We start from the raw sequence: 18,345 nt of genomic DNA, 5'->3' as shown, positions 1-18,345 counted from the left end.
CTTGCACTCGGCCGACCTGGATTCTATTTCTCTGTCCCTCTTGGAGAGCCCGGCAAGCTACCAAAAGTATACCGCCTGCACAGCAGAGCCTGGAAAGCTACCCGTGCCATATTCGATATGCAAAAAGCAGTAACAAGTCTCACAATGGAGACGTTACTGGTGCCCACTTGAGCAAATCGATGAATAACAGGACGACAGTGCTACAGTGTAGGTAACTCATAGATGATCCAACTGTGACTCACAAGGCTTTATCTTAGGATTGAATAACTAATAAAATCAAAATTTTCCTCAAACTCAATTTTGTATGTGAAGACCCATATTACTAATCACAGTGTCACAGTGTCACCCTGCTCTGTTTGACAGCTGTTTGAGGAATTCTTTGCTTTGTTAATTCCCAGGGAAAACTATAACTTCTAATCACCCAATTTTCTCAGTTTCCCAGTAAAATGGAATATCTAGGACTCAGAAATTCATGACTCTTGGGCTTCATTTTTCTGGATGGAGCTCATTAAATCCATCATGGTTTAATCTCTGAACACAAATTCTGTTAAACCTCCAATTATAGACCAATGGCAGGAAATAGACTACCCCAGGCCTTCCCATTTCCTTCTCACAGTTATCTTTTAAAAATGATACATTTGAGGCTTTCTCTTTCAAGCCTGTGTTCTCCCTTGAACACATCTCTCTCTCTTTCGACTTTTACCACTTTGGAGAAAGTGGTGTTCTCTCTTGAACATCTATTCATCTCTTTCACTGCCCTTATGTCTTTCCAAGTAAGTTTTGTTTGGTAAAAACTACCATGCTTCATTAAGTAATAAAATAAAATAATAAAATAATGCATTGAGGTTCATACGACTGGATTTAGCCAATGAAAAACTATTATTTTTTCAAATATGATACAATGTAATTTATTTGTCAGCCTTTAATACATTATATTACAAACCAATTCCTTTTCTGTGGTTTGTGGGCCAAACCCAGATATACTCAGGGGTTCCTTCTGGCTCTGTACTCAGAGAAACTCCTGGCAGAACTCAGGTGACCATATGGGATGTTGGGAATCAAACCTTGGTTTACTGCGGCAGGCCAACACTACCTGCTGTGGTGTCTTTCCAGCTCCCAAGTCTACTCTTTTAATAGCTCTATTCATGGTAGGAATTAGCAATCCTGGCCAATAGGCCAAATCTTGCCTCTGCTATAGTGAGCTCAGCAGAGATCTCCCTAGAGGCTGACACATTCATTAGTTTTCTTTGAATAAGACCATTGGACCAGTGATGGGTCCAGATAGTTGTGTTTTCGTTCAACCATATTTTTGTGACATTTGGGTTAATGGTGTTGTCAGAAACCAAGTAAATGGCTTTGAGAAGGTCCACAAATTACAATCACTTTCTGCTCCTGTGATGTATTGTTCTGGGAATCTTACTGAAAATACTATGTACTTTGAGAATCATACTTAGTGTTTAAGCAATACATAATGCCCACAATGTTCACATCCTAATCAAATTTCTTTTGAGTTAGAAATTACAGCACATTTTTTATTTCCTTGTATAAATCTACAGCAAAACAGAAATAGCCAGGCTGGATTACAGTCCTGTATGATATAGACAATATATTCTATGATGCATTACCTTGTTGAGAATACTATTCAACAAAAACTAGATGGATAAATACTATCAAAATTAAAAAGCTAATTTGAGAAAGAACATGAACAGGAAGAAATCCCATGCTAGTATGTGTAAATAGCAGTCAAAACAAGTACATGGCAGCTGTAAATACTCTCAGGAATCTGTTGGGGCAAAAGCCATCCATGACTTGCTAGGATAGCAATCATTCTTTAAGCAGCACACTTCAGGATGACTGACATGCTGTTAGTCCTAACACAGTCCTGAGTAACTCCGAGGGATCTTCCCTTCCACATTCCTAAAGCCTGAGAGCTCTTTACGAAGCCACATGCTGTGGGAGTTAAAGTGAAAGCCCACAGGTAGGATAGAGGGGTCTCACCTTACAGCTCGGATGGCAGCCTTCAGGGTGGGGATCATGTCTTCAATGAGGAACTCATTCCCGTAGCCCCTGTCCTCTGCCATGGGATCAGCTGTCCCAGCATCTGACAGGGAGACACACATATCAAAGGCAGGTCACAGTGCTTGGAAAGACTAAAGGATGCCTGTGGACAGAGCTTTCCAAATTTAAATGCCAGAATATTAATTTTCATGCTGGGAAAACCAACAGTACCATCTAGATCTTTCCTAGAATCCTCCCAACCTAGCACCAGAAATCCGAGTCAGAAGGACCTGTGGTTCAGAAAATATAGTTACGAGAGAAAGCTAGGATGGAAGTGATGTGAGTTCTTGGATTCTGGAGGGTCATTTGTACATGTGTGTACATGTGGGCCTTATGGAAGCACTCCTGCAGTCACTATCCTGTAGGGACTGGAGGGGCATTGCTTTCTGAGCCCTGCTCCTTAGTTCCTAGGTGAAAGGGGTGAAAGATTTTTCTCTTACAGCCAATTCAGGATGTTTACAGAACACCCCTTCCGATCTCTGGGGCACTGAGTCTCCAAGGTCTCTAGATCACTTTGTTCTGGGTTTCTCTTTCCTGCAGGTTTCTCACCATGACAATACACTCTTCATGCACTCCTTAGGAACCCTGGCAACAGGTTCCAAGGCTTCTAGGCAGACATCTGTGGAAATTCTGGCACAGGAACGCATGGAACTTGATAGGGGAGAGATCCTCAGGTCTATCAATTTTAGGTTGTGGGGCTATAGCAGTTTCCTCTAATCTACAAAGGATACTTCCCAAGTCCCCAACAGGTAACCTAAAAGATAATATTAAACCCTACATGTGCTCTGTTTTCACCTTTATATACATATCTCTGGGGATCTTTAATTTATAATTTAGTCACAGTAACAGATACTAATGACAACAAACACTAAAATAGAATTATTATGATTGTATACAATAATAAAAGTCGTGTACACGTGGTCTTTCTCAAAAAAACTTATTTTACATACTATCTTGATACCACAGTTGACTGGGAATAACAAGAATGATAGAATATGAAAGTGTACCTGGGGCTGGGGAGATTATTGTAGATCACAGATGCTTGGGGTTCATTTGGTTAAGATGGTACAAGCAAAAGTTGGTTCAGGGATGGTAGGAAATGAGTTGTTTCAGAGACTAGAGAGTTCTTCAGTATGGAAGTGGGTGGAGGTATAAGGAAGGAAGGCGGACTTGGAAGAGGGAGCAGGGGGAATAGAGGCGTTACCTTCGGAACTCTGCCAGAAAGCGTAGGCTTTCATGCGGAAGGCGGTGCGGAAGCGTTCTTTATTGTTTAAGCCAACAGGCTTTGGTTCTTTAGGAGGATTTTCTTCTATAGCATCTACATTCAGAGGGGTAAATAGCTTTCCTTTAGAATTGCTACCACGAGGATTAGAAAGGCGAACCCGATCCAAGAGACCCATCTTTTGGCTACAAAATAAGCAAAAGTGAACAATTTTTGTCCTTCATTTCAGACTCTTATAATTTCCCATCCCTCTCCATAAAGACTCACACATTTTCCAACACATGTGAATGGGAAAGGCATAACTCACAATGCTAATAGAATTTAACAGTTTGGAAGGGGCCAGGTTTGGTTGGGACACAGCCAACCAAACACAGCCAACCCCACAAAATGTTGTGGGACAACATTCTTAGCATCTTTGGATTTAGTTTCCTTATTTCAATTTCCTTAATTCAATTTCCTTAAAATTCAGGGGAGGAGAAATGATCTCTGGTGCTGGACCAAATGAAAATGTTATCTTTTATTTTCTGACTTCTACTGAAAATTGTGCCTTTCATATTATTGTTGAAAAACCCCAACAATATTTTCAATGCCCTAGAGTCCGACTTTTCACCACAGAAACCACAGATTATTGCATATTATTTTATCTCCAGGTACTTCTGGGCTCATTACACTGAAAAATCATGAGAGTGTACAGCCCACCACTACATCTTATCATTAGTGTCTATGCTTAGAAGCATATACATGATTTCGGTTCAGAGGTTTAAGAATTATGATAATTATATTTCAACATAGTTTCTTTTGTAACTGCACATTTTTGATGGATTTAAACCCGTTATTCTAAGAAGGGGCACCTGTTGGGGCTGGACTGAGCTACCAGGATGAGCCCAGTGGTTTAGATGAGGTTGAACATCTTCTTTTGGCTGCCTTAGTAAATAATTTGCAAAATTATAACAAAATTGTCAGTTTTCCTTTTCTCACAGATCCGGTTCTGCTTAAGCCTATTTGTTGTCAGTATGCAGATCCTAGGTACAAAGCCTGTTTGTTGTCAGTATGTAGATCCTACATTGTTTGTTTTTCTGTATGCAGAAGAACTTTGCATCATCTTCCCATAACTCCTTTGGTGACTGTATTGCGCTCTTAATTGGTGACTGTATTGCGCCCTTAAGAGTTTCCATGATCAATAAAAGGAGATTACCGGGCTCTCTACCTTTGTCTAAGAGTCAGAGAGAACCTAGACCCTCCATGACATACATTTCTTTGGCATTCCTGTCTCAGCGCCTCTGACCGCATGAACGTTCATGCAACAAGCACCCTTCCTTACAGTACTACCTAACATGTTTTTGACATAAGAAATGATTAACACGCCGGGCGAAATATTGAATGTAATCAAAGTAAAGTGAAAGTAAAGTGAGATTTATCAGTTACACAGGCGGGGGGGAGGGGCTAGGGACGGGGTGGAGGCAGGGTGGAGCTATATTGTGATTCTTGGTGGTGGAATATGTGCACTGGTGAAGGGATGGGTGTTCGAGCATTGTATAACTGAGACTTAAACCTGAAAACTTTGTAACTTTCCATATGGTGACTCAATAAAAAAAATTTTAAAAAAAGAAATGATTAACAGGTCCATTAGAAATTGGTCCTTCATACAAAGCCATATTCTCACTGACTTGAAATTCTGCTCCATCCCTTCCACCTAGGTGACTCTTCTTAACTCAGGTGTCTCTTCTCTACAGAGAAAAACACCACCTGCTTCAAGTGGTCACAATGAAATGATATTGTCAAGGATCTGGCATAGAGCAAGGCACAGAGCAGGGGCTTAATCAATATCGATAGCCATTATCACCTTCTGCACCTCATCCTTCTGGGCAAAAGAATGCAACCTTTTATGTGATACATGCGCAAGAGCCTCTGTGTGCATTTTTGAACACTGTGTTTTGCATATTGTGATTACGTGGAACATACACTCAGGTGAGAGGGCTTCTCTCCATCCATCACCTTTTGCAGAGTTTGACATTAAGTAATAATGCTTACTCTCCTGGGATAAGTGAATGAATTCATTTGAGTTCAGCTCTGTATCCAGAGGAGACAGATTAGGATTTCTGAAGATTGATTCTGAACCCGGTGCCCAAAGCTGCTGAAATTTTGGGTTTGGTACAGTGTGGTCAAGGGTGTTAGAGATGGAGAGTAGGTTGGCCCAGGTGTCCTATGTTCTCTGGATACTTGGTTCTGCCAGGACAAGGAACTCTTGCAACAGTTGGGAGCATCTCAAATGATAAAATAATCATAATGTTTCTTGCCTTCCAGCCTGAACTAGTGACAGCACCAAAATGTATTCAATGAATAATGAATTAATGAACAGTTAGAAAAGCAGTCAGCATTCCTGATCACATGGACCTGTTTTCTATCATTCAGCACTACCCCATTAATAATCTATGTAGGGTCACTTTAGAAAATTTAGAAATACTCATAATACTCAATTTTCCCTAAGCCAAGACAAATTTTTCCTAGTGGCTTTCCTAACTGGTATTAGATGAAAGACTTAACTATCAGGGTTCATGGGCTAAATACACTGGACAAGGCAGAAAAGTCAAAGACAAAGTCTGAACACATATAGAGGCCATGAGCTCAGTGTAAGGGAGACTTTAAGGAGTAACTTCTAGGCCCTTCCTTTTTGATGACACTTACCTATCTCACCACATAACAAAAGAGATTCATCAATCCAATCACACTAAAATCCCTTACACTTCTCCATCTCTCAGTGGGATAGGTATTCAGTAAAACATTGGCTGTCATCATTATCTTGGTAAACAGTCCTCTACCCCAGAAGCAAATATGTATACACACACACAGACACACACACAATATGTAAAAAATAGATAAAATTTCCTAGGCCATTAAAATACATACTGTTTTTCTTGGGATGTATATATTATTTTACACTTAGAATTTCTTAATGTTACATTAAACACTCACCATTGACACTGAACTTGCACTCATCAAAAGATAAGTATATGAGTGTATATCTAAGCAAGACTAATGGCAGTTATATTGTCTTCACTGAAACCTCAGTCTAACAACTGACTTTTACAAAGATATGAGAGCTCTCTTGTTTCTCTTTAGTCTGGAAGTTAGGAATCAATTGTGTGGCATTTAAATGCTTCATTGCAAACTCTAATGGCCAGAATTGCTTCAGCTCTATTCACTTAAAACCCTACAACTCACAGTTTATAAGAAATAGAATTGTAACACCATCAGATGCACTGAATACAAGTCAGAAACCTCAACTGTGAATTACAGTCACTGCACTTCAGAGGCTTATAGAATTCTTCCTCTCCACCAAGTGGGAGATTGATTTACTTCTTAATCGTCTTGCCTGAAATCCAAGACCTCAAAGGATAATTAAAAGCAAAGCAAAAATTCATCCTTGAAACTCAAAACCCATGTGTGTCCTTCTCCATATAGATTTGTAGTGAATAATTTAGACCTTTTTTTCCCCATTGAGGATATTGTAGGCTCTCGCAAGAAAATGCCTCATTGGAGCTGACAGTTGGTTTCCGTATAAAATTAAAATTCCTGATTTGTTAATTACAGACAACTATTTCCAAACATAAATTGAAAAAAATTCTAGGAGATGGACTAGAAATGGGAAAGTAAAATTAGAGTTGTTCTGTTCTGGTAGATATAGCATTGACCCTGGATTCCTGACTCTGGTTTCAGTCACTTATTTTATTAAATTCCATGCAGTATCTCAAGTTCCAGACTTCCCAATATTTGCAGTACTGTGACTAATGCATCTTCATTATTTATTTCCTCTTTATACTCTTCTGGCCTAAATCTTTGTTCAAACATCAGCTCCAAGTCTCATTTCCACTCTTAGTCCAGTTAGGTATCTATGCCACGTGTCCTTAGGTTATTTTAGGTGACACTTGACCATTGTAATAAAATCTCTTCTTGGGAAGTGGGGGCTATACCTAGGGATGCTTAGGGTTTATCCTGTGCTTTCCACTCAGCAATTACTCCTAATAAATAATATTACTCATATTAGTCCTTCGCTCATGTGAAGTCCCACTAAACCCAGGTAATGTGGAACTTTGTGATCTTAGACGCTGGGCTCAATGGGACCTGGGACCAGAGATTCTCTGCCTGCTTCTCCCAGTCTCCAGCCACCCAGGGGTCACACCCATAAGCCACCTCCTGCTGGCCCCAGATAATCTTCTCATCGGTCACCCTCCAGAACTCATGGCTGCTTCTCCTGGAAGGGAGCATAAATTGAGGCTCCCATAACCATGCCACCGAACTCCATGCCAGAGGCTGTTTCCAGTTGTGGTGCCCCAGAGGGGGGGCGGGTGAGAGCCCTCCCCACCCCAAGGGACCCAGCCCTGGCAGCCGACCTCCACTACCCAACCACCATCATGCTCCAGGCCGCTTTCCACACACTTGGGCCGAGCCTCACGCATGAGTGAACATATTCCTGGACCATGTGTCATAAGACATTTTCCATAAAATCATATATATGCCTCTTGGAGAGTCCAAAAAGCTACTGAGAGTATCCTGCCCACATGGCAGAGCCTGGCAAACTCCCTGTGGTGTATTTGATATGCCAAAACCAGTAACAATAACAGGTCTCATTCCCCTGACCCTGAAAGAGCCTCCAATCGTTGGGAAAGATGAGTAAGGAGAGACTGCTAAAATCCCAGGGCTGGGACGAATGGAGATGTTACTGGTGCCTGCTTGAGTAAATTTATGAAGAATGGGATGACACTGATACAGTGATATTAGTCCTGGTAATTCATATGTCTAAGGGAACATACGGGGTGCAGAGAATTGAACTCAAGTTAGCTGCATGCAAGGCACGTGCCTTACTGCTGGCCTATCTCTTTGGCCCCCTGTAACAAAATCTTTGATATCCTAGGGACTTTCTCCCTAAAGAAATGATTCTCAGTCATAAATAATTTTCCCTCCACCAAACATTTGTCAGTGTTTGGACACAAATTGTGTAGGATGCTGCTGGCATCTAGTGGATGGAGGCCAGGGATGCTACTCAAATATTCCACACTGCAGAGTAATGCCTCAACAGCAAACCTCTAAAATACCACTCAAATTATCTTTCTGGCTGCTTTTTTCACTTGTAATATATATCTAATCTTATTTATTCAACAAAAATTCATTGCTTATCTTGCAAATGCAAGGCTCTTGGCATAATCGAATAATCACAACTCTTTGCAACGTTGGGCTCTTTCTTCCTCAAAATTTCGGACTTTCTTGAATTAAGTAAGCAAAAACAGACTAGCCTGAGACTTCTTGGTAGTTCAGAAGATATAATAACCCTACTATGGTAGAACCCACCTTATTACGTTCTTTTGACATTGATTGGCCAGATCAAGTCCTATTTATCCCTTTGAATTATAAGAAGCCTAACTTTCTGGCTTGGGCTGGAGTGACAGCACAATGTGTAGGGTGTTTGCCTTGCATGCAGCCGACTCGGGTTCAATTCCTCCATCCCTCTCGGAAAGCCCGGCAAGCTACCAAGTGTATCTCACCTGCACGGCAGAGGCTGGCAAGCTACCCGTGGTGTATTCAATATGCCAAAACCAGTAACAAGTCTCACAATGGAGACATTACTGATGCCCGCTCGAGCAAATCGATGAGCAATGGGATGACAGTGACAATGACAGTGATAGATTTCTGGCTCAGCAAAGCCAGTGAGTGGAAACTGAAGTGTAGCCCTTCTTGACACACCATCACCTTTCTGATTGTCAGGTTAAAAAACCTATCACTAAGGACTTTTTCTTCACTATTTTTATACATGAGATATGTGTCCATTGCTACTCACTTGAGCATGCCTGTCAGTTCTCCTCATAGTTATGCACAAGTCTTCTTGAAAATTCACTGAATATGTATATCTATAAATAGATTACATCACCCTAACTCTACCTGGTATAATACTAGCAATCTTCAATCTTGCTCCCACTTCACTACCCACCCACTTTTTAAAATTTGCTCTATGGTCTGAATTCGGAGACATGACTCCCAATTTAAGCTGCTTACTTTCTGTTTTTTTTTTCTTTTTGGGTCACACCCAGCGATGCACAGGGGTTACTTTTGGCTTTGCAGTCAGGAATTACTCCTGGCAGTGCTCAAGGGATGCTGGGAATCAAATCCAGATCGGCCACGTGCAAGGCAAATGCCCTACCCGCTGTGCTATTGCTCCAGTCCCTATGCTGTTTTCTTGACAATAACATTTTCTTCCCTATTCAGTTGTTCCAATAATTTTTTGGGATGACACACTAACATATCTGGGCATAGAGTGGTGTTTGAAATAATTATTTTTTCCAAACTCCAGCGAACTTACTAGGTAGAAAAAAAAAAGACAATAAGCAAACAGATACATGTGTCAATGGAAATTTGATTAAAAAATAAGTGTTGTAATGGAAGTTCATAGGAGATTGATACAGATTGTTCATAGGAAATTTGATTTAAAAATTAGTGTTATAATGGAATTTCATAGGAGATTGACATAGGTTGGGTATATCAACCTATGGGCTGGAGCGATACACAGCAGTAGGGCATTCGCCTTTCACGCTGCCGACCCGTGTTCGATTCCTCCGCCCCTCTCGGAGAGCCCGGCTAGCTACCGAGAGTATCACGCCCACACGGGAGAGCCTGGCAAGCTACCCATGGTGTATTGGATATGCCAAAAACAGTAACAATAAGTCTCACAATGAGAGATGTTATTGGTGCCCGCTCAAACAAATCGGATGAGCAATGGGATGACAGTGACAGTGACAGTGATATCAACCTATATGGGACAGCCTCTATAGTTTTCTGATTTGAAAGCCTATCAAGAAGTCTACTGCAGTAGTTCAGAACCAAATGAGGTGGTTTATGATATTGAAGATGAGAAATGAAGGTGAGAAGAATAGGAATGAGATTTCTGCAGGTAAAGGAATCATATTTGAGAATAAGGAAAATCAAGAATTAATTCATGCAACTGAAGGAAATCTTGGAGACTAAAACATTGTGAATGAGGGCAAAATGGTACAAGATAAGAATTAGATCAGTTACCCAGAGATTTTAGAAATGGAAGTTAAATTAAAAATGTGAATTTCTACTCTATTCCAGTGTACCTGGAAGGTATAATTTTTTTTGAAAAGTATATTGTTTTTCACAGCAGCACTATATAGGCAGAGAAGTGGAAATAACCTAAACATTGGTTAAATGGAAAAGCAAAATGTCTACATGTATACTGGCATATTTTTTTCAACAAAATAAAAGAAAGTAAACTGTGTAATATGGTACAATATGGGTAAATCTTGAATATATTCTCTCTATGTATATATATAGTGAGAGGGACAGAATAAGAGGATGAATGGATAGATGGATGGAAAGCATAAAGAGTGTATCACTAGCTAAATGGATAGATGAATGATAGATAAATGATGGCTAGAAAGAAAACAGATGACAGAAGGTGGCTTATGGTGACTGGTTGGATAAACAGATCCATGGATAGATGGATGGATCTCTATAGAAACTAAGAGTGCCCTCACTGCAGCCAAGAGAAGGTTGCTTAGAAATGTCTAAGAACATTTCTTGTGATAACTTAAAATGAGTATAGACTGACTAAATGGTCAATATGCATCAGCCTACAGAGGTTAGTCCTCATTTGTTCCTTCCCTGCTTCATTCTTTATCTTTCCTTCTTTGCACATAGAAATGTTTGGCCTTATGCAAGAAGTTCAGACATCCGTGTAGAGGATTTCTCATGTATCACTGCCAATCCCAAGAAAGACAATGACAACAAAAACTATCAACAGTCATTCAAACCTTTGTTGTTTTCAATAAAATGGTAATTTTTAACTGAAAGTTAATAGCTTTCCATATTTGACATCAATGTTGAAGAAAATAATGATCATTTTTTTTCATGTTCATCAATGTTCACAGGCTGGAGCAATAGTACAGCGGGTAGGGCATTTGCTTTGCACGCGGCCGACCTTGCATGCAGCCGACCTGGGTTTGATTCCTCCGTCCCTCTCAGAGAGCCTGGCAAGCTACCAAGAGTGTTCCGCCCGCACGGCAGAGCCTGGCAAGCTACCCATGGTGTATTTGATATGCCAAAAACAGTAACAAGTCTCAAAATGGAGACATTACTGTTGCCCACTCGAGCAAATTGATGAACAACGGGATGACAGTGACAGTGATAATGTTCACAGGAAAGGTAGAAATAAAACAACTAATATTTTGTTTCTAGCTACAACGTAAAATTCCATTGTAGAAAAATGGAAACTGTTTATTTAGAGAGTTTAAAAATTTTCCTTGAAACTTTACTGATCTAAGAAGCTGGCATTTCTAAAGATTTGTCATACAGAAGTAGATGTTTTATGGAGAGAGCTTTGGAACTCAATGCTTCTTAGCTTGAAGTTTGAAAGTGAGAAAGAGATCAAAAGAGGTCCTTAATGACCTCCTTAAGCCTTAATTGTCAGGTCAAAGGAAAGTTCTTCAGTGGCTCCTCTTTTGACCTTTCATTCCAGGTAGAACTTAAAGTAATTTTTATTTTGTTCATATATTCTTTTAAAATAAAAAAATTCAAGGCATTATGATTTACATAGTTATTCACAAAGGAGTTACAGCAGTACAGTTTCCAACACTGGTCCCACCACCAGCATCAACTTCCCTTCATCAATGTTCCCATGTCTTCTACTATCCAGTCTACCTCCTTCACAGGTACATTTTTAAGTTTGGTTATTGTAGTTTGGATCTCATGATTGTAGTATTGTTGGCTCTGTAGAACATAGCACACCTCTACACAGACAATGTGTCTGAGGCCCTGACACCTATATGTTACCTCTTATTCTCTTTTAAGTATCCCCTCAATTTCTTTCCTCTCCTGTCCTCGTTTCTATAATCACATATCCCCCCTTTTGACATCTTGCATTCCCTCTTCCTACTATTCTTCTATATGCAACAGAAATGTGTTAGCATCTGGTATTTGTCTTTCTTCTTTTGACTCACTTCACTTAACATGGTATACTCTTATCTCCATCTAAGTTGTATGATTTCATCCTTCCATGAAACTGCATAGTATTCCATTGTGCATATACCACACTTTCATTATCCACTCATCTATTATTGGGTACCAGATTGATTTCATATCCTAGCTATTGGGCTGAGTATTGCAATGAATAATGGTATGCTTATACTTTTGAATGATCATTTTTGTGTCCTAAGGATAAATCACAAAGGAGTGGAATTGCTGTGTCAGATGGATGATCTATTCTTAATTTTCTGAGAAATTTCTATACATTTTTCCATTAGGAGTTGAACCGGGCAACATTCCCACAAGCAGTGAATGAGAACTCCATCTCTCTACATCTTTGCCAGTACAAAGACATTCCCCAATATTTCTGCTATGTGCAATTATCACTGGTGTGTGTTGGGGAACAGTATTTCCCCAACAAGCTCAGTCACGTTGCATAATGGGCAGATGTAGGGCAAAGGATGATTGGCATGCAGAGAAACCACTCAGGGAGAGAGCCGATGCCCATTCACTTTATTGCCAAATATACACACTTTTTACAGAAGATCTTGACTTAAGAGGATGGTTCAATCATATAAAGTTTAGCATTACTGAACTATCACCTTTCCAACTCTGCTTTGAACTGGCCCAATCCCAATTTGGGTTAGATGTTGCAGTTAGGAATGACTCACCAAAAGTAGGTGACAATTCTTGGGGGGTGCTGGGTGAGACTCAAGGCCGGATATGTGGTGCTTGTAAATGCACCCAAACACTCTCTACTGGGTTGCTATGCAAGGACAGGTCTTATCTGCTATGCAGGGACAGATCTTATCTGCTATGGCATCTGTTGTATGCTCCACAGGTGTGAGATGATATATCATTGTTGTCTTGATTTTGAGACTTATTTCTCTGATAATAAGTGATGATGGCCATCCACCTGTCTTCTTCAAATCATGTGTGTTCATTTCTTCTGACTATCCCTTCACCTTTTGTTGTTGTTGTTGTTGTTAGTGGTGGTGGTGATGCTCAGGAATTACTCCTGGCTCTGCACTCACTGATTACTCCTGGTAGAGCTTTAGGAACCATACGGGGTGCCAGGGATGGAATCTGACAGCATGTATGAGGTAAGTTCCATATCCACTGTACTATCTCTCCAGCCCCCACCCCAGTTATTTCCCATTTTTGATAGATTTTTCAGATTTTTGTTATTATTTTGATCTTTATGTATTTAGAATATCAGTCCTTTATTTGATGCATTGAATGCAAATATTATCTTCCATTCAGTTGGCTGTCTTTTAGTTGCAGCATATTTAGCCACAAAGAAATTTTTTAAATTTGATGTAGTGCCATTTTGTTTATTTTGTTTCAGCCCCTGTATTCAGTGATTGTAATATCCTTGAACCAGCAGCCTCCACTCCCACAATTCTTTAGTTGTTGGCATTTCTACCTCCTCCATCATACTATGCTTCTCCCATTTCTTGCTTTAGGTTTAGTTCGAGTTCGCAAGAAATCTCCAAGCCTGAGATTAAGCAAGTCTAACAATTCTCAGTAAATGAATAAGAAAATTAGTGAAGAAGATGAGAGGAGGGAGGGTGGGAAGGGCAGAGGGAGGGATAGAAGGATGAAGCAAGCAATAAAGGGAAACTGGGAGGAAGAGCAAAGAGAAGTGTTGCAACACTAAAAGTAAGACCTAGGTAGATCTGATTTCTAAGCCAGACCTATACTGTAGGATAACATTGCCACAGGAAGCTTAGGTTTATTTGGGTTACTTCCATCACAGCGCTGCCATTTCACTGTGTTTATTTGTAACTTTTTTCTTTGTGCTCAGTTGACTTGTAAATATTGTTTTTCTCTTCCCCTTAAGTCCTTTGCATAGTTTATTCAGAGAAATGTTCTTTTTGTATGGGCACAGGAAGACAGTAAATGCTGTGCTTTTGTAATGTGGGAATGGGAATCAATTGACTCTAAATGATATTTTCCTCCTGGACATCTGTTCTCTTGATCTAAGCCTCAGCTGCACTTACTTTCTAGCACCCTCAAAAGCAGGGTCCCAGTGAGGGATGGGATGAACCCAGGGCAAGCAGTGAGCTATGTGCTACCCTGGCATCGAGATGGACCTGGCCAAAGTGTCTAATGCTTAACTCTAAGTTAAAAGCTTGGTCATGGAGAGATGCTGTCATGATCCAAAAAGGAATAACTCAATTCGGACCCTGCTAGGATTAGGAATGATTAATCTGGCCGGAGAACTGTAGTCTGAGCAATAGCACAGCAGTTGGGCGTTCGCCTTTCACGTGACTGACCCGAGTTCGATTCCTCCACCCCTCTCTGAGAGCCCGGCAAGCTACTGAGAGTATGGAGCCCGCACAGCAGAGCCTGGCAAGCTACCCGTGCATATTGTGGATATGCCAAAAACAGTAACAATAAGTCTTTCAATGAGAGACATTACTGGTGCCTGCTTGAACAAATCGATGAGCAATGGGATGACAGTGACATGACAGTGATATCACTTTTAAGCATCCAATTCTTATTGTAGTCCTAGAAGGTAGATTCTCTTACTATAACCATTTTGAGAAAAATAACTGAATGATAGAAGTTTGGCAATATGTCCAATATTGCATAGTCATTTTTTTTCCTTTTTTCTTTTTTTGGTATTTTGGACCATACCCAGTAGTGCTCAGGACTTACTCCTGGACCTGTCACCAGGGGTCACTACTGGTGGTGCTCAAGAAACCATATGCAGTGCCAGAAATCAAACCAGTGTCAGCCTTATGCAAGGCAAGCACCATATCTGCCATATCTGTCGTACTGTCTCTCCCCCCAGTTCTGCACTGTAATCACATTGTTCATTGATTTGTCAAGCAGGCACCAGTGACATCTCCATTGTGAGGCTTGTTGTTAGTGTTTTTGGCATATCAAATACGCCACAGGTAGCTTGCCAACCTCTGCTGTGCGGGCAGGATATTCTTGGTATCTTGATGGGAGAGGGACGGAGGAATCGAACCCGGGTCTACCACGTGCAAGGCAAACGCCCTACCCGTTGTGCTATTGCTCCAGTCCATTTTTTAAAAAAAATGACCTATAACTCACACTATCTGATGAGTCAAAATAACAGAATAAATTATGTTGCTGTGGCTACAATCTGAAATAATCTTGAAGTTCCTCAGTCCAAACCTGGACTTCTAACAAAAGAAGCAGAGACAGGGGGCTGTAACTAAGGCAGTGTTTAGTGAAGGAAAGGAAAAGAGCCCAGAAAGCAGAGATAAGGAAGCAGGAAGTGACAGGACTGAGTGAGGAGTTGTAAGATTAGCAGCATGACTTGAAATAACCCTGATGTATTAATCTGATTTTATCTCATGTGGATATGTTTGCAACGTTAACTGAGCTAACAGTATATTCAGTTTCCTCTGATTCAGCAAATCTATGACTCTATAGCATGATCCCAGGATATGTTCAGCCTGGTGCTGCAGTGGCAGATTCATGGATTGATATGAAAGTAATAACCGGTTATTCATGGTATTCTAAAAGTTATTTATCCCATGTATCTAATTTTCATGTACAAACAGTCAACCTATTGACCTGCACACATCTCTACTGTGAATGTTAAACACCTGGCTACAGATGCTACTCTGGTTAGGTTGACTCTATTGTTACTCCCTCTTCAGAGGGAGGGATATCAGAATACAGAGAGGCGCTGTGAGGTGCTCTAAATAACACAGCTAGTGCATGGATTGGTCAGGGTATACTGTGAGGTCTGAGAGCCTCTAGTCTAGAGTTTGTTCTCATCCTCTATTTCTATGATTCTCTCTTAATTCTATGGTTATTTTCAGTTTATTGCTAAAGAAAATACCATGAAATACCATGTATCTGCAGATAACTAAGCAGACACAAGTTTAAACCCCAACTTCTCTATGAGCAATTTCACCATCTTGATTATAGAAGAGTAAAATATAACTCTCTTAAAAGTCCATCCATCCCAAGAACACACAATCCAGACCTATTCACAGAGCCTCCACCTTGTGCAAGCCCATCATTCAGGGAGGGTTCAGTGTAGTCCCCCAAAGACACTTGTTACAGCCCCAAACCAGTGCCTATGAATACGATCTTATTTACTAGGATGTAAGATATGTCTTTACAAGAGCAAAGACAGGGAAGTTAAGGATATAGAGACAGAAACACATAGAAGGAAGGCGCTGTGTGCTAGAGGCATAATTATATCAAGGATTACCATCAATCACTACACCCTAGGAAAATGCAGGGAAAGATTCTTCCTTAGAGCTTTTGAAGGACACAATTCTGAGGATGCCTTGTCCCTAAGGATGTACAGTCAATGGAAGAGCAAGAGAATCAATTGCTATTGTCTTAACATTTTCCAATTTATAATGATTTGATATGGCAGCCCCAGTTCAGGTAATAATGAGAATGGTGGTGCATACATATTGCTTTTATTTTTATTTATTTATTTATTTATTTATTTATTTATTGGGTCACACCCGGCGATGCTCAGGGGTTACTCCTGGCTCGCATACTCAGGAATTACTCCTGGCGGTGCTTGGGGGACCATATGGGATGCTGGGAATTGAACCCGGGTTGGCCGCGTGTAAGGCAAATGCCCTACCCGCTGTGCTATTGCTCCAGCCCCACATATTGCTTTTATACTCATGGAAATAAATCAAAGATTACCACAGTTTAAGGAATAAGGTACTCCCAAGTAAAAAGGAAGCTGCATGAAGGATAGTCCCTTCTCATATTTTTGCAAAGTCGTAAAAATACAACTCCCAAACTCAGAAAAATTGAGAAGAAAACCCGTAGCCCTCTCCTGTCTTTTAGCTGTGGGAGGAGGTGAACTTGCATGGCTCATCAGGATGTGACCGACTGGGGAGTGGGGATTCCACAGTAAAGTTAGTTCTGTGTTCTCTCTCCCTAGGGCTCCCAGGAACCTTTAAGGTCAGACAGGCCAGACCCTATGTGGTGGCACTATTCTGTCTATAAACCAGTTCCAAAGGGAAACTAGTGGGACGTGTGATGAAGATCACTGTTGCTTTCTGAGTCAAATATTTTTTTTCCTAATAAATGTGGCCCATATTTTGATTCCCTCTATCTTTTTCTATTTAACAATAATTTCAAAATTCAGAGGCACAGGTTACTACAAGTAGGCAAAAAACCTACCCCCCCCTACATACATGCACACTCCAAAAGAAAAATAGAAACTAATCTCTCAGAATATGTTGGAGATCGATGTGGGTTTAAAAAAAATTAGTCCAAACTGCAGTTACTCCGTAGTCTGGGAGCAGTGTCACAGGGTCTGTGTGGCTGGAGAAATTACAAATAGCTATGGGATTGTGACTGGGGCTGCTAGACAGCTCTGAGCAATATTTTTCTCATCAGTAAAATTAAATTCCTGCACACTTTTAAAAGCCATTGATTCTAAGACATGGGGGAAATTCACTGCCAGTACTATTCATCACCCTGTGAAAAGATGTAGCTAAGAACACAAAGAGAAGAGAGCTAATGAATTACAACATCTGATCATAAAAAATCCTGTCAATTTCTCTGTTTCCACAAACTCATTTTACTGTAGGGATTATAACTACATGAACCAAGAAAAGATAGATGCAAACAAAAGAAAGAGAAATGAATGAGGTTGACTTACAGGGACTGATTAGATCCCCAACAACTCAGAGAACTAACAGAGTGGCTGGAACCATGCACGAAGGAACTAGATTATGAAGATACTAGTCCTGGTCTTGTCACTTTTTAAATTAAATAGCCACATGCAATTAACCTCTTTAAACCTCACCTTCATCATCTTCAAAACAGTGATAAAAATAGCACCTATTACATAGGGTATTTAAGAGGGCTAGATGTTCGGAACTATACCCATAGGTGTCTCTGAACCCCCTTTCCTGTGAGCCCCCAAAATAAATGAAACTATGGTTCATGGGAATAACATTCAGAACCTGAGTTTAAAAGTTGGTTTTGCTATTCACTCAAGTTGTGTGGCCCAGGGAGAATAACTCAGGGTTTCTGAACCCCAATCACCTCAATTCTCAAAA

General features: G+C 40.4%; 1 protein-coding gene across 1 annotated transcript in view; it reads right to left on the bottom strand.

Moving 5' to 3' along the window:
• KCNQ3 (potassium voltage-gated channel subfamily Q member 3) overlaps positions 1-18,345 on the bottom strand; it is a 358,449-nt gene that overhangs the window by 15,605 nt on the left and 324,499 nt on the right. The window contains exons 10-11 of the mRNA XM_004602450.3: positions 3,263-3,465; positions 1,999-2,101 (exon numbers count right to left, since the gene is read on the bottom strand). Coding sequence (XP_004602507.2) covers positions 1,999-2,101; positions 3,263-3,465 — 306 coding nt within the window. The remainder of the gene's footprint in view (positions 1-1,998; positions 2,102-3,262; positions 3,466-18,345) is intronic.

This window comes from Sorex araneus, chromosome 2 (assembly GCF_027595985.1).
Source record: "Sorex araneus isolate mSorAra2 chromosome 2, mSorAra2.pri, whole genome shotgun sequence".
Lineage (NCBI taxonomy): Eukaryota > Metazoa > Chordata > Mammalia > Eulipotyphla > Soricidae > Sorex > Sorex araneus.
The sequence above is the reverse complement of the archived record's forward strand: the minus strand, read 5'-3'. Positions and strand labels throughout refer to the sequence as shown.